The sequence below is a fragment of the Delphinapterus leucas genome, chromosome 21 (assembly GCF_059928025.1).
Source record: "Delphinapterus leucas isolate spDelLeu-1000000601 "Yukka" chromosome 21, BTC_Dleu_Yukka2, whole genome shotgun sequence".
Taxonomy (NCBI): Eukaryota; Metazoa; Chordata; class Mammalia; order Artiodactyla; family Monodontidae; genus Delphinapterus; species Delphinapterus leucas.
In genome coordinates this window covers 17,626,492-17,651,818 of record NC_143149.1, presented here as the reverse complement: position 1 = coordinate 17,651,818, position 25,327 = coordinate 17,626,492, and the positions used below count along the sequence as shown (strand labels likewise).

The window sequence follows — 25,327 nt, the reverse complement described above, 5'->3', positions numbered from 1 at the left end:
ATTAATGGTGTTTTCTTCTGTTTGTCTTTTTTTTTTAAGTAAATTTATTTGTTTTATTTATTTTTGGCTGCACTGGGTCTTCTTTGCTACGCGTGGACTCTTCTCTAGTTGCAGAGAGCAGGGGTTACTCTTCGTTGTGGTGCGCGGGCTACTCTTCGTTGTGGTGCGCAGGCTTCTCATTGCAGTGGCACGGGCTCTACGCGCGAGCTTCAGTAGTTGTGGCTCGCGGGCTCTAGAGCGCAGGCTCAGTAGTTGTGGCGCACAGGCTTAGTTGCTCTGCAGCATGTGGGATCTTCCTGGACCAGGGCTCGAACCCGCGCCCTCTGCACTGGTAGGCAGATTCTTAACCACTGCGCCGTTTCTGTCTTTATTCAGTAAACATTTATGGGGCAGATGCTCTATGCCAGTTATTGTACTTTAATAAGGAACTAATTTTAATAAGATCCAGCAGAGCCCAAATCATAATATTTTTGTCACATGCGTAAAACTTTAAAATTGAAAATAAAAGAATTTCTCAGATAGAATTAACTAATGTGCTACTCATTGTGACTTGGAGTAAAGCTCATCTGCCTCCATTTTCTTTTAATAAAAATAGAAATAACTATATTAAATTACCTCAAAAGTCATTTTTACAAAATATGTTAATGATGGTTATAAAAGATTTGAAATTTCTGTGTGTGTGTAGTTGGAGAATAAGTATCAGCATAATTTTTAAATAGACCAAACTGAAATTCTGTGAAATAATAAAATTAATACTGAATAAAACTCAAAATTCACATTAAAACCCAGTAGATCTTTGGAAGATCTGTCATAAATATGATCAGTATTGCTATTTAATTCTCATGTTGATGTAAATAGTCAAATTACATTTGACTTACCATCTATTTTTGACTTACCATCTATTTTTTCCAAAAATGAGTCTGTATTTCCCATATATTATCTTTATATACATATAACATATGTGGCTAAATTATAACCTTTTCTTCAACAGTCATTTATGAACAAAATAGAAAATAACATTGTATTCTATGTGGTTTTGTCTGAGAAAGGAAATGTTGAAATTGACAACTCTTCCACTAAATTGAAAATTACAAGGTGAACCATTGACCCACTAAACAGGTAAACATGGTTGAAAGAACATTAATTTCCTCAAGATCATAAAGCAAAACCAAGTATAGTCCATATATCTGTTAGTGAAATAGGTCAGTTTGAAAGTTTTGATACTGCTGTTTAATCAGGGATAAACCATAAGATTTTGCTAGTATTTATTGTCTTTTTTTTGCTGCGGCATGCCGCATGTGGGATCTTAGTTCCCCAACCAGGGATCGAACCTGCGCCCCCTGCGTTGGAAGTGTGGAGTCTTAACCACTGGACCGCCAAGGAAGCCCCTAACCTATTAAGTCATTTGAAAGTAGTTATACACAACTTTATTTGGAACATATGTAACAAATATGGGATTACTTCCCAGGGTACTATATAAAAGGCTCTCAATAAGTAAAAGAGAAGTAGACCAATGGGAAAGTGGTAATTTAATCAGAAGAGATCGGAAAAGCCAGTCATTTTACTTTTTAATAAAAATTTTTAAAAGTTCACTAGTAATCAGGGAAATGAATACTAAAACAGTGATTTTTTATTTTGGCCTAAAATGTTGACAAAAATTAAAGACATTTTACATTCATAGGAAATTGGATAGGTTCACAATTTGGGGGAGTGTAATTGATACAGCCTTTTTGGACCTTCACATTTAACTCTATAAATGTTATCAGAATTATTTACCGTAAGCATGCATCCATGAGTAACTTGTTTAAATGAAAAAAAAAGAAGAAGATCTGTGAATTTTGAAGTACATTAAGAGAAAAACAAACTGTGAAGGGCAGAAATAGCTTTTTAAAAGATGTCTTTGAATGCATATCCCGTCAATATAATAATGGTCCAGGGCAAAAAACTTCTCACCTCATACTAACTGTACTTTTTCTTTTTTTAATGTCATTTTGTTTTACTGTTTCAGTTCTGACAGCTAGAGTCATGGGTTAGCAAATACATTTTCTTTAAAACACCAGCACCTCTGAAATGGTCATTAAGGGTCATTCCTATATAAATGCACGAATGCATTAAAAGTGCTTTTGCATTTCATTAGATTAGCTGAAGGAGGAAAAATGTTGATCCAAGGAAGAGCTGTAGTCAGTTTTGGAGCACTTTGAAGACAGGGAAGTCAGAGCCTGGAGAGAAATGCATGAAGGGAGAGGTAGAGGTCAGACAGAAAAGCCAGGTTGGTCCTTCCTCTGGCCTCACATTAACGTCTTCACGTATTCTATGAGAAAGTGCGCTATGACTCTCACCTCTGGTGGACAAGCACACTTGTGGAACAGGCCATTTGTAAGTCAAAGATCACCTGTGTCTGCCTGTCCCATCATGGGGATCAGAAAGGTAAAAGGAAATTGAGAGACCAGGAAATGTTTAAAGGAGCCACATCAAGGTTGGTGAGAAATCTGGAAATCATCTATTTTTCGGTACGCAGGCCTCTCACTGCTGTGGCCTCTCCCGTTGCGGAGCACAGGCTCCGGACGCGCAGGCCAGCGGCTATGGCTCACGGGCCCAGCCGCTCCGCGGCACGTGGGATCTTCCCAGACCGGGGCACGAACCCGCGTCCCCTGCATCGGCAGGTGGACTCTCAACCGCTGCGCCACCAGGGAAGCCCGAAATCATCTATTTTTTAGGTTAAAAGAGAACACATGAAGGTCTGCCATTTAGATTTTCTGTTTATTGCTACAGATTGGAAGCCTAGATTCCATTAGGTAGAAGCCACAAGAGGCTCATTTCGGCACCCTCTGATCGTACAGTCATTCTTAAGAGCAATCCAGGAAGGGAGTGGGTTGCTCTCCAAAACGGTGTCTCCTGCTCACTCTAGAAATGGCTAAACGGTAGCTCTCCTGTGAAGGAGGTTGGTTGGATCAGGTAATCTTAAAAATCTCTCACATTACCCTGATTTCAGTGCTTCTTAAGGCAATGAAAATATACTCCAGGACAAAGGCCCAGAATACTGTATCCCTTTAAATAGCCAAGGAGGAACAAAACTACGTAAATAAAGTCAAATCTTCCCTTGCTACAACTGAGATAGGCCAGAGCTTCCTGAAGACTTTAGTACAAATGGAGGATGACCACCACATGGGAAACAAAACAAGTAGACAAACAGAAGGCAAGAAAACTGCTGGAGTGGGGCTTTTTGTCCCAGCTTGTTTGAGCTCTGTGGTCCCTGCCCTCAATCTACCTGCCACCTTGTGATATTTACAGCAGCCCTTCAGGGATGGCAGTTTCTCGGGCACGTGGTCTGGGCCCCTTGTTGTACAGTAGGAAGCAGTTAGTAATCGGGCGTAAGAATTCATCCTTTCAGAAATACGGCAAGAGAAGTGTATGCCGTGGACACAACATTTTTTTCCTTCTGGAAAGCTAACTCGGTGGTTGCCAACTTATAAAGAGCAATCAGTGCCACTGGCAATGTGATGAGCTGGAGAGCTTTCATCTGAGCTCTGTAGTTGGAAGGAAACCCGAGAAACCGATCGATAAAGGAGTGAGACCCGCCAGGGCCACGCTTGGCAGGGTTAGTTTTCTGCGTGGCAGCCAGGGCTGGAGCGCCAGCGGGGGCCTCGTGGAGGGCGGCCACTCGCCTTCCCTCCCCACCTGTCTCCCGTAGTGCTCATCCCTCCTCGAAACAACGTTGAGCAAATATTTAAAGAACGTTGGTTTGAAACAGAGCCACATTATTAACCTACTCAAGCGTCTTCTGTCTCTGTCAGGCCCTCTGTTTGCCATAAGCTTCTTATAACCTATTGCCTGTCTCTTTTCTCTATTTATTTCTATAGTGTCCATGGAAAATATTGGAGAACAAGGTAAGATATATCACTGCCTTCAGTCTAAAATTTTAAAAATCGTTGGCAAAAACAAATAGCATTCATTTTGATTTGGTTGGAGTAAGTCATACTTGGAGAATGTTGGAGTCAGGATGGGTTAAAGGCGTCTCATTCTCTCAGTCCCCAGACTGAATTCTCTCAGACGCTTGGCAGAGAACTTAACCCTGAAATGGCAGTCACTGTGCCAGGTTCTTATGGCTCCAAGATAACAGGAATATCAACAATCTCCTGTTTCAACTCAGAGTCTGACCCCATACCTGAGTCACCTAGATAATTCATGAAAAATATCATTGGGTCTAGTCATCTCACACCGATTTAAGTGCCTTATGGGGTAACTGAATGTTTTAATGGCTCTATAATAGGAATATCAGCTGCTTTTAAAAAGCCAAAATGGCTGTTAAGGTTTAAAAATACCAAACATGCTATATTTTAAATTAAATTAGCATATCTTATTCAACTGTATCTTACACAAGTAAGTTATATATTACTGTATTATGCAGAATTAATCATTATCACTGTGTACAAAATTAATATTTCAGCTTTGCATAAGACTTCAAGACTAAAATACCACACAAAGTGTGTTTAGGTACACTACCTTAAAAAAATACTCAGAATGCTTTTGTTAACAATTGTCCCATGTGATCAGTAAGAAACTTGAACTGCTCTTGGAGGAAATCTCTCTTTGTTCAGAAGATCTCTGTTTCAAACTACTGTCCTTGAAACAGGCCCACCAGATTTGACTCGAGCTGAGCAAAATAGGCAAACCGCTCAAGCAGGAACTGCTTTTGCTATTCTTTGTTAGTGAAGCAAAGTTCTTACAGCCTGAATGTCTTAACATTCGTTTAACACTTTGTTTATTATTTAAAGTTGCAGGCATAGCTGCCTTATTTTTACAACTCAGGAGAGGTCCCCGTAGCCATTTTGCCGATAGATGGGCTTGTCTACAGATGGGAGGGTTCTAATCATGGGCTAGTAAGTAATTAAATAATTAAATTATTTGGTTATTTTAGAACAAGCACATCTTTTGTGAATACCATGATTTTAGCATGTACTTGCATATTAAAGTGACAATTTTGTTTCTCTCATTTTAGTTGTGTGCCTGATTGCGTATCATCTACTTTTTGCAATGTTTGTCTGGTCGTATTGGAAAACTATCTTTACATTACCAATGAATCCTTCAAAAGAAGTAAGTTAAAATATTAGTATAGTTATGTCCTAAAGATGGAAGTCTGTAATACTGATGTCTGAAGAATGAGTTTTATGTCTTTTTATTAATGTTGCAAACTTAGTGTAGTGATTTTTATATTAATGTGTTAATTAAATACTTGAATTTTCACTTGATAAATATTATTTTTGCACTGGATGAGTATTATATTTACAATATTAAATATGTTATACATTCCATTTCTACTTTAGAGTGAGGCAGAAGGATGGATGGATGGATAGATAGATAAAAAGATAGAGCTGAAGGTAGACATATTTCTATTATAATTGTCATACTAATGGTGCATTAGTTGGCTGTCAGCCACCAGAAACAATAACAACAAATCAACGACTTAACTAATCTTCTCTACTTTATTTTTTTTTAAATTAATTAATTACTATATGTTAAATAGAGTTATATGTTCAAATATGCATTTTGAAAAGATCATTCTGGCGAACTTTTTGTTTCCTGGTTTTTTTTGTTTTGTTTTGTTTTGTTTTTTTGCGGTACGCGGGCTTCTCACTGTTGTGGCCCCTCCCGTTGCAGAGCACAGGCTCCGGATGCGCAGGCTCAGCGCCCATGGCTCACAGGCCCAGCAGCTTCGCGGCATGTGGGATCCTCCCGGACCGGGGCACGAACCCGTGTCCCCTGCATCGGCAGGCAGACTCTCAACCACTGCGCCACCAGGGAAGCCCATTTCTGGGTGTTTGATCCTGGTTAAATGTCCTTGAAGCAGAGGACTGTGTTTTACTCAATTTTGGACCCTTGGCACTTAGTCTAGTACATGGTATTGAATAGAAATAAACTCTGCTCCAGTAATAATAATGTAGTTTTAGTAGGCTAACGTTAAAAAAAAAAAAGAAGTCTAGGCATCACTTAGAATTGTTTCCTGAAGTAATCTGTTTGAAATGCAAATGTGGTCAAAAAGGCCAATAAATGTGCTTTATGAACTGGGAAAGGATATTAAAAACAAAACCACAGATATTTGCACAGTATTAATGGCATGCTTGGCCTAGAATGCATTAGATATATAGCCTTTTTTTCTTCTTCTCTCTACTTACTTTTTTTCCTACCTCTTTTTCCTCCCTCCTACCATGTTCTCTTCTTTCCCATCATCTTTCTTACCCTCATCCTGGCCTTAGTTGTAGGCTTGAAGGAAAATGCTGACTTTTATCGTAGGTCATCTCATCCACTCTGGTGGTTTTTGCCTGTGACCTCTGCGTTGACATATCCCAGATCTGTTTCTAGCCTGACCTCTCCCACGAATTTCAAATTTATATATCTCCTTGCCAAACAGCTCCTTGATCACTGCACTGACACCGCAAACACAACACATCTGAGACTGAAGCCACCACCCTCTCCTTCCCCAAACCGTGACTCATCTGTTTCTTCTACGGGTTAATGCCACTGCCAACCACGTTGTCATTCAAGCCAGAAGCTTGGCATCCTTGCACCTCCCCCAGCGTCCAAATCCTGGAAAGGTTTGCACTTCCTAACTTTTCTTTTTCAGTTCAAGCCCCTTTCTCTTTATTTTCCATCCCTGCCGTAATTCAGAGTCTTGGTCATCTCTGTCATCTGAGACATTGCAGTCTTCTCTGTGGTGTCACCCTTGACAATCTTGCCTGCATTCCCTTCGGAGAATTCTGCAAAAATCCATCCTTCACTCTGCTGCTTGTGTCTATTCAGTGACTCTGCCCATCCCACAGGGTGAAGGCCAGTCTCCCTAGTTTGGCAACGATGACCCTCGTCCAAATTTCTAACTCCTCACTTTGTACTCTAGTCGTTCTTATGTACATGGTTTCCTGTGTACACCATGCCATAGTTTTCTTTCTAGAATGTGCTTACCTCCTTTCTCATCAAAATAATTTTATTTTTATTTATAGTGGCAGCTCCTTCTAGGTCTCCTCTGCTGGTTCCTCATTATCTCCTGAACTTCTAAAGCGTTGGATTATCCTAGAGTTCAATCTCTGGACCTCTTCTCTTATATATCTACATTATGACTTTATATACTATCTCATCGCTTTCAAATTACTCATTAGCCTGATCCTCTCTCCTAAACTCCAGACTCCTTTCCTGCTTCCTATTTGGCATCTAATAGGAATTTCAAATTCAAATTCCAAGTACCTGGAAATAAACTTATGATTTTTTACTTGCTCCCCAAATCCTTCTATTCCTACATTTTTCCCATCTCAATAATGGCAACTCCATCCTTCCACTTGTTCAGATCAAAATCTTGGAGTCACCCTTCGCTACTCTTTTTCTCTCAGACGCCACACTCAATCAATCACCCAATTCTGTAGGCCATACCCTCAGAGCACGCAAGTGTTAGCTCGTGCCCCTCCATGCTCCCACCGTGGTCCAAGCCACCAGCATCCCTGCTGGTATATGTACAGCACCCTCTCAGCACGTTTCCTTGCTTTTGTGTTTGCCCTCTTCCGTATATTTTCAGCACAGTACCAGAGTGATCCTTTCAAAACACAAGACAGGACTTCCCTGGTGGCGCAGTGGTTGAGAATCCGCCTGCCGATGCAGGGGACACGGGTTCGTGCCCCGGTCCGGGAGGATCCCACAAGCCGCGGAGCGGCTGGGCCCGTGAGCCATGGCCGCTGGGCCTGCGCGTCCGGAGCCTGTGCTCCGCAGCTGGAGAGGCCACAACAGTGAGAGACCTGCGTATCGCACAAAAAAAGAAATTAATAAATAAATAAAAACAAAACACAAGACAGTTCATATTATTCCTCTGCTCAGAACTTTGCTGTCATATCTGAGCTCACTGAGAGTAAACACCTAATTCTCTACTGTAACCTAAAAGGCTGCACATGGCCTGGCCTCACACCACTTCTCTGACCCTCTGTAATGCTGTTTTAGTCACATTGGTTTCCTTGCTGTTCTGTCAACACACTAAGCATGTGTCTCCTTCAGGGGCCTTGAGAGCTGCTATTACCCCTTGATCTGGAACACTCTTCTCACAGATAACTGCATGGCCAGGTCCTTCATTTTCTTGCTATCTCTGTGTCTCTGCTCAAGAGTACCTTTCAGGCATTCCATGACCACTTCCTCCAAAATAGCAAAACCCTATCCCTGCATCCTTCTAAACCTTACCTTGCTGTATTTCTCCCCATGGCATATCATTCTGTAATTTATCCCATGGTCATTTTTTATACCATCCCTAGAATATAAGCTCTACAACAGCATGAACTTTATCTGTTTTATTCACTAATCCATCACCAGTACCTGGTGTCTGAGCAGTGTCTGACCCCTAAAAGGTACGCAATAAATATTTGTTAAATGACTGAAAGTTGAGAAGTTATGTGTATAGAGGCAGGTTTGTGTTTATAGCTTTGGTGGAAAGTTGAAGTGACTTCTGATTTCTCCCTAAAATTATATGTGAGATCAACAACTAAGAATAATGGGGGAAGTAGGTTGACTGAGGTTTGGAAGAGCAGAGAAGGTTTGAAATAGCAGTTAGAGAGAGAGGAAAAATGAAATGATAAAAAACGTGGAATTGAGGGAGTAGTGGAGTTTCATAACAGTGAATTTACAGTTTTGTACCAGGCCTTGTTGGATGACTTTTGTACAGAAGATGTATACCTTATTTGATTCATATTACTGTAGGAGATGGATATTATTTATTACCATTTTACAGATGGAGCAGCAGGCTTGAACATGAACTAATTATCCTAAGGCATCAAGCGCTAGTATGTGGCAGAGCTAATAACGTTCAAAGCAAAGTCCTTTTGACCATGGAGGCTGCACTCTTGTCACTACACCACGCTCTAGCATGAAGAGTGGACCCCTCGTGGGGGGGCTGTGGAGGGGACGTGTGCCAGGACATCAGTTGGTGCATGGAGGAAAAAAATAGCCAAACTTCTATTTATATGCTGTTCTTTTATGTTTCTCCTTTTTAAAAGTTTCTTATATAAGATACATACTATATTAGCTAATAGCACATCTGTAAATAAGTAAATATGCATATATTGGCAGTGCAGTCTCAAATTATTTTTTATTGGTAGGGGTACATTATCAAAAGAGTTTGGACAGGGCTTCCCTGGTGGCGCAGTCGTTGGGGGTCCGCCTGCCGATGCAAGGGACACGGGTTCGTGCCCCGGTCCGGGAGGATCCCATATGCCGCGAAGCTGCTGGGCCCGTGAGCCATGGCCGCTGAGCCTGCGCGTCTGGAGCCTGTGCTCCGCAGCGGGAGAGGCCACAACAGTGAGAGGCCTGCGTACCGCAAAAAAAAAGAGTTTTGAGACCGTTGTCATGAAAGAAAGAGCCCTTGCTTGCTGGTTAAGAATCTTGGGTTATTCCATTAATAAAATGCAAGATCTTGGGTTTAATCTTCGCTTGCTGGTTAAGAATCTTGGGTTATTCCATTAATAAAATACAAGATCTTGGGTTTAATCTTCTAACTGATTTGCAGCCAGAGACCCCCTCACTTGTAAAATGAGGGTCTTGGACTTCAACTGGGACTAAAAAAGTAGGAGAAGAGATAATATAAGAAAATAATGTAAATATTTTCTTTTCACTGTTCAGAGAATATAATTTTTCAATTCATAACATTTTCTCCCGATATTAAAGTAATATAACCATACGAAATTATATTTTGAAAACGAAGAGTAGGCAGAAAGAAAAAGAAAAAAAAAATCCCACCACACTAATTCAGCCAGTTTATATTCTGAATTTCTTTCTGGTTATTTTTCCTAGTGGTATTCAGAGCACACATATTCCAGTTTTTTTCATGTAATAGTTCTTCCTTGTTTTATTGTCATTTTTAATAACAACATGATATTCTCACTGAAACACTGGATTTTTAGTCTGACCCCAACTTTTCATGTTATAAACAGCGTTGTTAAAGTGTTTGTTCATAGAGCTTTACCCATATTTTGGGTTATTTTTCTTAATATAAGTTCTCAGAAGTTGAATTACTAGACGAAGGAAACTTAAGTCACTTGCCAAATTGTTTCCCAGAATAATTACAGCAATTTCCAAAGCCACCAGTTTTTATCAGAACCTTGGCACTGCATGCTGTTCTTAAGAAAACTGTTGTGAATTTAATAGGCAAAAAAAGTTCTACGTTTTAATTTGGACATTTTAGATACTAGTGAGGTTATATTTTAATTTTTGTCCTAAGTCAAAAACAACTAGCAAAAAAGGAAATACAATTCTTTGAGTTTTCTGTTTATTACTGGATTCTGTTTTTTTTCTTAATTTATGCACCCTTTTAAGATTATACTCTCCTTTAATCGGAAAACTGTGTTTGGTCCCAGATGTTGGTTTCTAATATCATTCTCTAAGGAAAGGAAGAAGGGCTCCTTGGAGAAATGGCTGATTCTAGAACTAGGGCAGGGTATTTTGAAAATGAGCCTGGAGCGTCTTATGCCAAAAAGTGAAAGGTACTCCAAAAAATAAAATAAAATATATCGATGGTGGTATATCAAAGGGACATAGGATCCAGTTGAAAATGTCCCAGTGACCAAAGCCGGAACAATTTCAGCAGGAAAATAAATAAAATAGTGTTCATTTATAACTCAGAGTATAAATAATGTATAACTAAATAAAGTATAAATAAAGTATAAAAACTCAGAGTATAATAAATATCTTTGAGTCTACCGATACAAAGAAATGATTGAATGAATAAATAAATGGGGAGAAAAGAGAAATCTCTTTTACAGAAGAATTCTGAATAATTTATGTACATACTCTGCCCTCAAGGAGGGGAAGAATAAATCTCCACTCCTTAAATGTGGGCTGCATATGGTGACTTCCTTCCAAAGAGTACAGGGTGAAGACAGGGAAGTAATGAGTCACCTTACAGCGGAGAAACCTGGAAAACACTCCCTCAACCAGGTGATTAAAGCCAACATCAACAGTGCTAAGTCACATTGATAGTGTGTTCCCTTGATATGACGTGGTGAGAAGGGCACTTTGCCTTTGTGGTCTTCCTCCCCAAAACCCGTAACCCCAGTCTAATCATGAGATAGACATCAGAAAAGTTCCAATAGAGCAGCATCTTACAAAATACCTGATCAGTACTACTCAGAATTGTCAAACTCAACAAAAACAAGGAAAATCTGAAAAATTGTCTCAGCCAAGAGTAAGGAAACATGAAAAATAAATGTACTGTGGTCTCCTAGATGGGACCTTGGAACAGAAAAAAAGATCCTCAGTGAAAACTAAGGAAATCTGAATAAACTGTGGACTTTGGTTAATAACAATGTATCCATATTGATACATTAATTGTCCTAAATGTACCATGTTAATATATGATGTTAGGAATATCAGCAAGTTGATGAGAGGATATATGGGAACCTTGTACCATTTCCTCAATTTTTCTATAAGTCAAAATTGATAAAACTATTTAAACAAAAACAAAACAGCTTGCATTACTGACCAAAGGACTGCTGCAATCTGGAAGATTGGAGGTCAGGTATATTATCTTTTTCACCCCAGGAGATCTCTCCTTCAGATCTCTACATCTTTCCTGAGATCTGTGATGTGCATTTGTACATAAAAGTGTTCTGAGGGGGAGGGGACTGCATATTTGATGCATTCCAAGATAGAACTAGATATTTTGACATCCATCTTACATAAATAACAATTCCACCAACATGTATTTGGTTTTTAGGACCTGATGGTTGCAGTGTGTAATGTTTATTTATAAAAGTATTAAACATACTAAGGGCTCTTCCATTTCCATCACTCACTAGAACTTACCCCTAAAGTTAAAAGGATCCAGAACTCTGTAGAAAATGTAATAAAATGTCAATGGTTTTATTCCTTTTGAGTATTAAGTCTTTTACGAAACTAACTTTCAATGCTAGGTTTTAAATTACTTTTAGAAATGGGCAAGGGAGATATATCTGCCTGAATTATGGGACTGATGGTTCTGACAATGGAAAGTTAGAGACTAGGATACAAAATAACTTGCTTTGATCTTCAGTGCTCTGACTTAGGCTTCCTGGTACTTTCTCCTTTGTCCATTCCACAGTTCTAGTAGAGGGCTTACTCTGTGCTAAGCTTGATCCCCTTGTGGGGTTACATGCTTGTGGAAGAGACAGACAAAGGACAAATGGACCAACAAAATAATTTCAAATTATGGTGTGTAGCACAAAGAAATCACACATGGACCTGATGGACAGTATGGCAGGGGGAAGGGACAGAATGATCAGGGTCCCTATCTTAGTAAGGGAATCGTGGAAGTTCTTTGAGAAGATGACATTTAAGCTGAAACCTGCAAAATGAGAAGGAGCCATCCAGAAAGTATAAGGAATAATGTTCTAGGCAGAGGAATCAACATGTACAAAGTTCATAGATACTTTCTCCAGATCAGCCCTACCTTTTCTCGACTACTGCAGAATTACAGCATCATTTGATGTTATACATTTTATACCACTCAAATATTTCCAAACAAGATAAACAGTTCTATAAAGACCATCAGTACACTTACCTGTTTGTCAGTGTTTTCTTTTTTAAAAAACAATGAATAATAGCATGTTTCAAATTTTAAAGTAGTGTCATCAACAGGTGCATGGTGCCCAACCTAGAATTTTTAAGTAAGAAAATCTGGCAAATCCTCTGATAAACCAATATGATTGCATATGATGGGTCAATAAACAATTTGGATTTTTCTTTGTTAGGTCTTTAATTCTGTTAGTGAGACCTGAATGGTGACAGCTTTCTCATTGACTCTGCTTCCCAGTGAACTGCTTTTTCAGAGTAACTCTGAAAACAATGGAATAGATTCTAGGAATCCACGATCCAATTGGGAGATAGTTTTCCACCTGTTGGAAATGTGGTTCCCAAACTTTTCTTGGACTCCAAGGTATTTAATCTGCTGCTACTCCTGCCCCAGCCTCTAGGATCAGGCTGCAAGGTCCTATTTTTCTGGGTTGGAGACTCGGCACTGCTCACTGCCACTCACTGCCCTCATTTATATAGTCACGCAACCCGAAAAATTGTGTAAATATATTTCGTTTTATAAACTGAGATTTAAGGTAGCAAACGAGTGAAGAGCACCTGATAGAACGAATACACCAAGGCTTTATAAATGTGGCCTTCATTTATTTGTTATTCGTATTCATTTGAAAAAGGACTGGTTAAAGTGTAATTTGAAACACTATGAAATTAGTTAATAGTAAGCAAATGCTGTGAGCATCTTGCAGGAGGAATATTTAATGTGGAGAATACTTTTTTTCAAATATCTTTCACAAACTCTTAAGGGGCCTAACTGTAACATACCTACTAATTGAATGTAAGTAAATTTGATATACTAATTTGGAATAATTCATATTATGTAAATTTCTACTTAGAGAAAACTTATTTTTATTTTCTTTACCTTAATGAGTCTGAAATTTTACAACTATATTAAAAATCATGCATTTGTGAATATTATGGTACCTTAAAATTATTTACATTTGGAAGCTGAAGATTTGTTTGTTTGTTTTTTTTAATTTATTTGTTTTTATTTTTGGCTGTGTTGGGTCTTCGTTGCTGCGCGCGGGCTTTCGCTAGTTGTGGTGAGCGGGGACTACTCTTCGTTGCTGTGCACGGGCTTCTCATCGTGGTGGCTTCTCTTGTGGAGCACAGGCTCTAGGCACGCGGGCTTCAGTAGTTGTGGCACATGGGCTCAGTAGTTGTGGCTTGCAGGCTCTAGAGCACAGGCTCAATAGTTGTGGCTCATGGGCTTAGTTGCTCTGCGGCATGTGGGATCTTCCCGGACCAGGGCTCAAACCTGTGTCCTCTACATTGGCAGGCGGATTCTTAACCACTCCGCCATCAGGGAAGCCCTGAAGATTTGTTTCTAATTTTAAAATAACCTCAGTAGAATTATCAACCTCTAAACAAAGATTTTTAATTTTTATTTCTCTGAAGATAATTATTTAGGTTCAAATATCATGACCTCATTTTCATCAAATTGTTTTTCTTTCCTTCATTGACATACTTAAATCACTTTTTAAAAACTTTAAAAAAATTGTAAAATATGTCTTACATTCAAAAACCATATATAAGGCACAGTTTAAAGAATAATAAAATGAAAACACCTAAACAGTCACCCAACCAAATAGAAGCATTATTTATATTTGAAGTATCTTCTGTGTACTTCTATGTTGTATTTCCCTGCATTTCTCAAGAAGTAACAGCTATCCTGAGTTTTGTGTTAATCATTTCCTTGTTTTTAAATAATTTTATCATATGTACATATCCCTAACCATAATAATATATAGTAGTTTATTTTATATATCTGTTCAATAGGTTGAGAGTCTTGGTTGTACACAGCTGTAGTTCATTAAATGTTAAGTGCCATATAGGATTCAATTATTTGGATAGATCATACTCCAGTTTATTTATCTATTCCCCTTTTGATGGACATTTGGGTTGTGTTTAGTTTTTTACATTTTAAACAATGATGCTGTGAATACCCTTGTACATGTCTCCTGGAGTACATTTATAGGAGTTCAAATAGACTTTTAAAACCATATTTTTGTGATTATCAAGTTGGAGCCCAAACAAATTTTCATTTTTCTCAAATAAGTATTTTTTTAAATTGGTTGGGTCCAGTTGGCAGTATAAGAAGTAAAATCAATGACTAGTTCTTCTGAGTGCTAGAGAATTCATGTAATGATTATCCCTAAGTTAAAACTCACTTAGATGAGAATACATGCTTGAAGTATTTGTTTCTATTTTTGTTTTTAATTATAACCAATTGAAAAATGCATCCACTGAACCAAATTTGTTTATTTTGCCATTTCATCTATTAATGTAACTAATATTTGGATAGAACTCTACAGTTTATAAAGCACTTTTACATACCTTATTTCTCTTGAGTTTCACAAACATCTGAGGAAGTAGGTATTATTATTCTTCTTCTCTTTTTTTAGATTTATAAACTAATGATCCATGAGATTAACAGACTTGCCCAGATTTTAAATCTATTACCTCTGAATTTATATGCTATATACTGTTAATATTTTATAAATACCTCTTTGTGGGTATAGTAGATAAATATGTTACCATTTCTTTGAGAACACTGATTAAAATTTAACTTTCTTCCACAGTTCCATCTCTCTTATGCAGAAAAAGAATTGCTAGAGAGAGAGCCAAGAGGAGAAGCCCATCAGGAAGTTCTTAGGCGAGCAGCCAGAGACCTTCCCATCTACACCAGGACCATGTCTGGAGGTAGAGGATAACGAGTGCTTTGGCAGGATGGGTTGTGGTGATGGTTAGAAAGCATATCTATACTTGAAACTGTCAAGCACTCATTGAAACACATTGTGCTTCAGCTTGGATTATTATTAAATCTCTCCTGTACAGTCCATAAAACAGAATGGAAACATGAGTAATGCTATGGCACAGAGATCTCAACCAAGTCCGAACTGACTTTACTTCTATTCTGCCTTCGTAGCTGTGACTCAGTGAAGTTGTTAGAACTGCTGAAACTTGATTTGTAGTTGCGTTCATTTTTAAAGTTTTAATTCCTATTCTTATTTAATTCAAAAGAGCAGTATCTGTTATGAACATAACATTGATAATTTTACATAAATTTTAAACTTAGTATGTAAATTATACAAAACTTAATTCGGGTATTGATAAAATTTCTTTATCTTTAAAATTTATGGTTTTTTTTTTTTTTTTTTACAAAAGCAACTCAATAAATCTCATTTACTTGGACTAAGATTTTTAAGGTAATTTAACAGCTATCTAATTAAAGAATTGTCTTAAAAACTGACACACATGGACTGCTGGTACTTGCCCACAAAGGCTCACCCAGAAAGAAACTCTGTGACTTTAGACGTATCCTGTCCCTTTCAGTGGCCACTAGCCCCATGTGGTTGTTGAGCACTTAAAACGTGGCTAGTCCAAATTGAGATGTGCTTTAAGTGTAGAACACACAACTAGTTTCCAAGACTTGGTATGAAAAAAGGACTGTAAAATACCTCGTTAATATTTTTATATTACTTATATTTGTTTCTGACTCACTTTAGAGTCATAATTGAATATAACGCTAAGCTTCACACTTGATTTTTTCCTGTTGCTTTTACTGTTTCTCAATGAGCAAGTGGTCATTCCCTGATTTAATATTATGCCACTGGTTCTATCCCATAAAGAGAGCGATGTGCTTATGTATGTTTACATATATTTACTCTGCATAAGCCTAAACTAATATTGAGGAAATTTAAGCCCCCTAAAAATAAGTTACTACACAAGTTGCCAAAACTAGTTAATGGCGGTGACAGTATCAGGTGCAAAAATCTTGTCTCATTCCTAGTGAAGTGCTTTTTCTGCTAGACCCCTTGCTACACCACATTAAGACCAAGGAGGGAAGTATAAGTCATACCAGGATAGAGTATTACTATTCATTAATAACAACTACCCTTTGGATTTATAAGTTATCTTCTTGTGTGGGTTATGTACTGGTAAGGCTGTCATCTCTTGTATTGTGTGCGTATCTCCTGGGATGAACTTATGTTTCTCAGTATTTGTGACAGTCTGGGACAGAATCTGGACTTCCTGATACAGTCTTTCTATTTTTAGTGCAAAAATTCTGGATGCATGCTAAAATCAATATTAACTGACTAGAGTCACTGACTCAAATTACAGAAAGTATAATAGATTATAATGCTGGTGTGATTGCTCTCCTTCTGGAACATGTGGAACGTAAAGGTAATCATGATGCAGAAAGGGCGTCCAGTGAAGCAGCCACAGTACCCCCAAGGCAGGAATGTGAGCAGGGTCCTTCTTACCCCATCCCCAGCAAAGACCCTTGGGTCGTTTGGATAACTTCCTTCTTCACCCTGCGAAAGGCCGTGGACTAAAGCAACTGAAAGGCTCAGTTGATGTTCACACACTTTATACGTCTTAAGAGAACTGAAGAAAGTAGATGGCAATATAATTTGGGATTTTCCCATTCATTTTCAATCCACAGTCCTTCCTCCAAACCTAAAAGAGAAAAATACTAGCTGCCTATATACTGACTGCTGTACCCAGAGAACAAAGTCAACCATATACGGACTTGGGTGTAGGGTGTAGTGAGGCAGGTATTAAGTCTCCTCATCTCACTTGTTTATCCTGTGCTTTCTTCTGATCCAACCATCTCCTGCTTTCTTACAGGGTTCTCCAAACTCTGTTATATTATCATTTATTTTTATTAATGAGGACTATTTGCTTTCTTAGCTCTCCCTTGCTATCGATCCTTTCCTACAAAAAAATATTTGTAGATTTTTTGACAAGGAAGGTAACCATTAGAAGTGAGGTAATTAGTCTATCATTTTGCACACAGATGTTGGTAATGTTTCCTTTTCAACATGTACCAAAGAAGTTTTAAATCACATAATACATGAATAAATTCTCAAAAAATTCAAGCAAGACAGTTAAAATAAAATGCCCCCTCCACTGTTAAGACTTTTTAAGTGATAATTAGATGGCTCATTTAAAATTCCAGTGGGATGATTTTAGTTGAATATAATATGGCACGTGGAGTGTTTTTTTATTATAAGACTAAATTTCTGTTTCTGAAAGACTGTAAACAAAACCTTTTTCTACGTTGTTTTGATTTCTTGTGAGTTATTGCCCACTTTAATTTGAAAGGTTTTTTTACCCCAGTGTACTTTAGAGATAATCACCACTTGGAGAGAATCTAGCATTGCCCACCAGAACTCACCTGGAAATTCTGTGACTTTAGACCCATGCTGTCCATTGTGGTAACCACTAGTCTTTAAGTTGTGATTACTGACAACTTAAAATGTGACCGTAAGTGTAAAACACATAACAGGTTTCAAAGGCTTGGTATAAAAAAAAGTAAAATATGTCACTAATATTTTATATTAATTTTATGTTGAAATAATATTTTGGATATATTAGGTGAAATAAAATATATCATTAAGGGGCTTCCCTGGTGGCGCAGTGGTTGCGAGTCCGCCTGCCGATGCAGGGGATACGGGCTCGTGCCCCGGTCTGGGAGGATCCCACATGCCGCGGAGCGGCTGGGCCCGTGAGCCATGGCCGCTGAGCCTGCGCGTCCGGAGCCTGTGCTCCGCAATGGGAGAGGCCACAACAGTGAGAGGCCCGTGTACCGCAAAAAAAAAAAAAAATATATATATATATATATATATATATATAAAATTTAAATTAACTTCCCCTGTTTCTTTTTACTTCTTTTAACGTAGCTCCTAGAGAATTTAAAAGTACTCATGTGGCTCACATTATATTCCTTCTGGACAACACTGCCTCACACTTTGATACTTCGCATGAGCCAGTAATACCTTAGACCTTCACTTGGGATGTACCCGTGAGGCTTCTTCATTCAGGAGATGAGCAGGCCATGCCATCCATCTCTGGAATTTCTGAAAAAGAAAGTTATAAGGGAATGATTAAGGAATTATTTCAAAATTGAAAACAACTCCATCTAGGCCTTGTTGTCTTAAAAATAAACCTCATTTTATTCTTAGTTTATAGCAACCATTTCTGTTTTTTAGAGATTATAGTATTAGCTAATATAATCTTGGTAACCGTGTTGCAAGTATTTTTTCCAAATTTTAAGTTCATTAGTATTGGTTTTGCTGGTCCTACTGGACTGCCCACTTAACTGATCTCCTGTAATTTTGGCAGACTGAGTGCATCCTGTCAGATGCCTGTGTACTGAAGGAGCATCTCCAGATCAATCCTCCATAATTGTCTTTGATATCTGTATTAGAGAAGAAAGGATCAGGACTTCAGTCACAAGAATTAAAATTCTCTATTGGAAATACCTCTTGCAATACTCACTTCTAATCTTGTATTTCACCCAGCAGAAAAGATGTGAGTGCTTTCCCAATTCAAGCAACCAATTGAGTTTATTCACAAATTTCTAAAATGTGTTTCTCAAAAAACTTCTAGAATGTGGTTGTATCCTCCCCTAGTTATCCTGGCAGGGTACTGGAAATGAATTGATTTAGTCGAGGGAGACATTCTGTTTACTTTGATAGAAATGGACATGGTTGCACCCTTTGTGAATCTTACTGTGACTGCTTTATAATTATATAGTATACTTATAGTTGAGCGTGCCTTAGAAAAATTTCCCCAAAAGATTTTCTATTCTTGGGAAACCTCTCCAGACAACTGAGGCTATAGGCAAGTCATTCCATTTTTGTATTTACGCAGTCGGATATGTCATTTTTACCGAATTTAAATTCATTATGCTTTTTAGAATTTAAATTTGGATAGATGATTAAAAGCTATTTAATTGTATATTCAATTCACTGTTAAATCTAAGGCTAAGTGGAACTCTTTTTTCATAGCAATCCGCTATTGTGACAGATGCCAACTTATAAAACCAGATCGCTGCCATCACTGTTCCGTCTGTGATAAGTAAGAAAACCTTTTACTTCTAAAATGTCTACATGCTGGTGGTCTTTTTATTTAATATGTTTCTTTCCTCACCGCTTTCCACATTATTTCCTTTTCTCCTTATTCATGCTTCTCAGACCTTTATTTAAGAAGTATAACCAGCATGGTCCCTTGCATTAATATGAGTGTGGCTGAGGGCCGTGATTGGTTGCCCCTCTCCCCCCAGATTTTCGCTGATATGAATGAAGTGCATGATTTTTCGCAGCTCATACTTGGCTGGTTCTAGTTAACAAGTACTTCTGTGATTCATTTCCCTCTTTATAAAGATAACTCAATTGGCTTCATGACAGTCAGATGTTATTATATACTTATACAACAAGGACAGTACTACTTGGCTTAAGGTTGGATATTAACGGAAAAGCTTTATCCAGACTTCGTATAAATCTGTTGACATTTTGCACTTTATCTTTAGCATAAGAGTTGTATATTAACATACTGCTTGTTTTTAGAAAATTGTTTTATTTGCATCTTAAAGTATGTATATTTTGAATTTAAAGTTCTACTATTGGATCGTCTAGAATTGGCTGTAGTGTGTTTATTTTAGATGAAGCCTTTGGCTACTATTCAATTTTTAGATAAGTAAATAACTTTGCAATATTTTACTCACCACGACTCTTTTGAAATAGTATTTCCTCTTTATAATATATTGGGATTAAAACTTTGTGGGATGTTGAGTTTTGTATGTGTGATTTTTTTTTAGATGTATTTTGAAGATGGATCATCATTGCCCATGGTGAGTATGGCTCTATACTTAAAGAAGTTTCTGTCCGTTATAACAAGTTGAATCATAGATCTATTTAAATCTTGTTATAAATGAAATCTTGCCTTAGCTGACCTAGGAGGACCTTTCAGATTAAGTTTCTAGTATTTGTTTAGTTAGCTCAAAAGAGCCTTTATTCGGGAGAGTTTCCGTGAAATAATTTTAACACCAGTAGGTTAACAATGTAAAAGTTATTTTCTCATATTTGCTCAGAACAACTGGTTTTCTTTGTATGCACATGCATAAACACAGAGATTCTAAAATACTTCTCAGAAATTATACCAAAATGTACACATAAATTATACACGATAGTGCACTCAAAGTTTCTAATAAAGAATGAATTCATCTAGAGCTTTAATCTATTTTAAATAAAACGACATTTAGGAGTAGAATAGGAAATATACAAATACACACATATGTTTAAAAAAGGGTTTCCACTTAGAATTCATTAATATTTTTTTTTAAAAGTCTAAATCATGAAATTAGATAACTTAATAGAGGATTATTTGAAAGATCTATTTAACTAATGAAGGTTGATTTTTCTACCTTATAATTCTTCATCTCAATGTGCACATCCCTGTGACAACCACGCTAAAGTTGCCAGCCAGGTCGGATTTAGACATTAAGCATGATCATTCTAAAAGCCTTATCTTCTTTCAGGGATGGCACTAGGGAAAGGTAGATGTGCCCACAAATCTACACCGGGGGTAGGTGGAAACATACATAGTAAATGGTTATCTTAGCTACCGGAAACAATAGAGGAATGTCGGGTTTGCAATGTTATTTACCTCTCTCCAGGGTACCCCGTACTTTTCTTCACCTAGATTTTCTGCTTTAACATGTCAAGGCTAGTTAATGCCTATGAGAAGAATGCTCCTCTCAGAGAAAGTTGTCAGTAAATAATCTCTCTTTGGAGTATTAATTTTCATTTGAGGTCATTCTTTTGCTTTCCTCATTCTTTCCTTCATTCCATTCATTCTGTTCTCTTTCTCAGCAAGTTCTTTCCCCCTGACATCTCCAATTATACGTTTTCTTAGTCCTCCTTATACTCCTCTGTTGATCCTTCCAGTAACACCTGCTGTCAGTCCCTCCCCACTGCCACCATATCCCCACCATCCACCTGTGCATTCTCTGCGCCTGTGGTGGACACTTCCCAAGCCCACCCACTGTTCCTACTTTGGGCACTGCCTTTTCTTTGCTTCTCTGCCTGAGGGCTCTCTTATGTCTGGGGGGTTTGTTCAGCTCATAATCCAGGCAATTCAGAAGTGCCAGGCCATTAATGCTTCCAGAGGCCATTCTCACCCAGTGAGGGCCTGGCCAGGAACACATGCTTTCTCAGCTTTTCTCCTCCTTTCTGGATAGCTGGGTGGTCTAGCTGTGATTGAGCAGAGTGGTAAAGAAATCAGGGACATAGAATTCACTCCCGTTTTCCTATCTTAAAGTGATAATGGATAGTGGTAATAAGCAATGGAGAGCTGGAAACAGGATTAATCCCAAGCTAGTGCACACCTATAAAGCTTGCCATGCCCTTGCTATCCTCAGAAAATTACACATATAGAAATGATGATTTACTACGATAGCAGTCTTTCTGTTTGTTTTTTTTTTTAACTAATTTATTTTTGTCTGCATAGGGTCTTCATTGCTGAGCGCGGGCTTCTCATTGTGGTGGCTTCTCTTGTTGCGGAGCATGGGCTCTAGGCACGCGGGCTTCAGTAGTTGTGGCTCGTGGGCTCAGTAGTTGTGGCTCGCGGGCTCTAGAGCACAGGCTCGGTAGTTGTGGCTCACGGACTTAGTTGCTCTGCAGCATGTGGGATCTTCCCGGACCAGGGCTCAAACCTGTGTCCCCTGCATTGGCAGGTGGATCCTTTAACCACTGTGCCACCAGGGAAGTCCTGATAGCAGTCTTCCTAAACCTGAAATTAATTTGGCTTTAAAAGAAACATAGCATAATTGGATAATCTTTTAAATTTTGACAGACCCTGTTACATAAGGGGGGCAGATGTGACCCTAGAGTTTTTAAAAATGCGTTCAGATTACATGTCTATACACTACCTGTTGTCACCTTCACGCTGCGTGGCAATGTGGAGGAAGTTGAATGGACTCACTGCAGTGCCTTTCAGCTTCTGCGTTGCTGCTTCTCTGCACTGTCACCTCCTGTGCTGCAGCCACTGCCCCAGCCACCATCCAGATCCGGACACTCCCTTGCAGAAAGCAGTAACCAGGTCGACTTGTGAAGGGTTTGGTGCCGAGGACCTAATATTCACCTGGTGCCAGCTAATGGAGCAGCCATTTTATTTATTTTAAATTTCAAATTAAAATTCTAAATGAAAAAATGTACAGATAATACACGCTTGCAGTTCTAAATTCAAAAATAAAAAGGTACAGGTGTTCTTCTTAGCCCCTCCTCCCCACCTCCTTCCACTCCTCACAGGGAACCAGTGTTGGTTGCTAAATGTCACGTGTGCTTTTCAGATATAAACCTGTATGTGTGTGCTTCCCTGGTGGTGCAGTGGTTGAGAGTCTGCCTGCCGACGCAGGGGACGCGGGTTCGTGCCCTGGTCTGGGAGGATCCCACATGCTGCGGAGAGGCTGGGCCCGTGAGCCATGGCTGCTGAGCCTGCGCGTCCGGAGCCTGTGCTCCGCAACAGGAGAGGCCACAACAGTGGGAGGCCCGCGTACCGCAAAAAAAAAAAAAAAAAAAATCTGTATGTGTGCGTGTGTTTAATATTTTTTATACACATAAGAAAAATTTTTACACATTTTTTTTAACACAAGTGTTTGCCTTATGGACTGGGTCTCTGCCTTTTTTTCCCTTCACTTAATATATCCTGGAAATTGTTTCATATCAGTATATAAAAGATCTTCTTTACAGCCATTATGTGAATGTGTAACAGTCACTTACTAAGACCTTTAGTATGTTCCCAAACTGTGGGGAACCTTTTTATCCAGGTCTTGTGTATGATTTTGAAGTTCAGTATCTGTCAACTTTTAGTGTTGGAAAGATCATAGAGCCATACCTCTTCTGTTCTCAGTCACTTCAGCATGTCTGCTGTGGCCAGTTAAGAGTACCCATCAGGGTGCAGGGGATCAACCTCACACTTCTTTTTTAACTAAAGTAGAGATCCTGCAGTATTTGCCTTATTGGGTTTCCTATCAAAGAAGTGCTTTTTCTTTTAATATAAAATTTTCATGTATCAATTAATTATATTAACAGTATACCTTGACGTGCTTGCCAGTGGTTAGGTAGCCCTAATTAAATTAAATAATTTTAGCCTCCGTTTATTGAGTGCCTGTAATGTCTAAAGATGATATATCCATATATCTGTAAAAATCTGTAATCCTTAAAACAGTGACAGATATTATTAGAAATTACTTGTTTCATTTTAAAGAAGAGGAAAGTTGAGCCTCAGATAAATTAAAGAGTGGGCTTAAAGTCATATAGCAAGTTTTTTGGACTTCAGAGGCTACTTTCTTTCCATCCTTTTTTTTTTTTGTATTATGTTCTTTTTCCAGTTTAGACTCAGAAAGCAATTTCCCTAAAACAGAGCCAAGAGCTGTTTACCCTGAATTTAAACAACATATAAGGCATATTTACCTAGAATGTGTTTTATTTCTCCATATAAAGTCATTCAGACTCAGAAACATGCACTTCCTTTTCAAATTGAGTCTACAGAGTAGTAGGCAGTTAAAATGTCTAACCAAAAGCTGTCTGTCATGATGAGACTAAGATGTTATTAGAAATAAATATTATTACTCTATTTCCTCAAGTTCAAAGTACCTATCAGACTCTAAAATATCTACCTGGTCTTTATTTACTGACTTTCTCCTGTTTCCTGGCTCTGACATGGCAAATTACACCATGACCCTAAGTAGAAGTTAAAGTAAGCTAAATTACGTGTTGTAAAATCTACGTTCAAAATCATTTTCCTTTCTATAAAAACGCTATTTGTCACCTAACACAAAAGCTGCGTCTTACATTCCTGCAGGAAGAGAAACAGTCTTTTCTATCCCATCTCATTTTCCCCTCGTCCACAAAAGAGTCGTTGTCTCCATCCACATGTCCAGCCTTAACGCACCCAGCCTTTGTCTGCCCGTTCTCTCCTCTTGAAACCAATGCACGGAAGCACAGGGAATATCCTATATCCTTTTGTGATAGAATACATTTAGGCTAGGCTAGTCTGGAACTGTTTGCAGTATTATTTCTTGCCATTATTTCGTTCAGATGTCGTAAGAGGCAATCTCAGTAACTGGTTTGCACTCACACTGGAATCTCTAGAACTGCAAATGTTACTGTTTTCATACAGCGTGCACCCACAGTTTTGCCTTCTTTATGCATTTGTCATACACAACACCCTTAAGTTCCAAAATTACTAAATCTAATGCTGTTCCCTTTGCCTTATATTTTTTAAGGTAGATGTACACATTTTCCATTTTTGTTCCAAATTTCTGTTTATTCATAAGCCCAGTGTTTGACTTCTGAATTTTTTCAATTACAAAATTTTTTTTAATTGTATGAACACTTAGCATGAGCGCTGTCCTCTTAGCAGATTTTTAACTCCACAGTACAGTTTGCCGACCACAGGTACAGTGTTGTACAGCAGATCTAGAACTTGTTCATCTTGTGTAACTGAGTAAACATTTTTCATATGAACATAGTTTCACCGTAAGAGAGGCAGAAAAATGTTTCAGTTTATTGGCAAAGGCAGTAGAGAGCAAGATTACCTTATACTAACATTAGAGTAGGAACAAAGGTGTTTGAAGAGAGGAAACACCTATGTGTTCTATGCAATGAGTTTGTTATACCAATTAACAAAGTGAACCCGTGAAGATAGCAGCCAGTTCCACTTAGGTGTTGTGTCACATTTATACATTATCTAGGAATTCCCTTGTCTTTATGAAAAGGGGGGAAAAAGCTTTGATAGAAAAAGTGTGACTGTAAAGTATGAGTTGTATTTGTATTTATGTTTATTGGTACAGTAGTTTGAATTCTTACCACCCCTCTTACCAAATAGAGTGATTTCAGAGTAAGGACTGAGAATTATATATCTCCATTTTCGGAATCATAACATATAGAGC

The 25,327-nt window shown here is 38.3% G+C and overlaps 1 protein-coding gene across 2 annotated transcripts in view; it reads left to right on the top strand.

Annotated features, from left to right (window-relative positions):
- The window catches only part of ZDHHC2 (zDHHC palmitoyltransferase 2), a 67,213-nt gene that overhangs the window by 24,384 nt on the left and 17,502 nt on the right, over positions 1-25,327 (top strand). For both annotated transcript variants that reach the window (XM_022571093.3, XM_022571087.3), the window contains exons 2-6: positions 3,861-3,887; positions 5,000-5,094; positions 15,165-15,285; positions 19,383-19,452; positions 20,192-20,224. In XM_022571093.3, the coding sequence (XP_022426801.1) occupies positions 3,861-3,887; positions 5,000-5,094; positions 15,165-15,285; positions 19,383-19,452; positions 20,192-20,224 (346 nt within the window). The remainder of the gene's footprint in view (positions 1-3,860; positions 3,888-4,999; positions 5,095-15,164; positions 15,286-19,382; positions 19,453-20,191; positions 20,225-25,327) is intronic.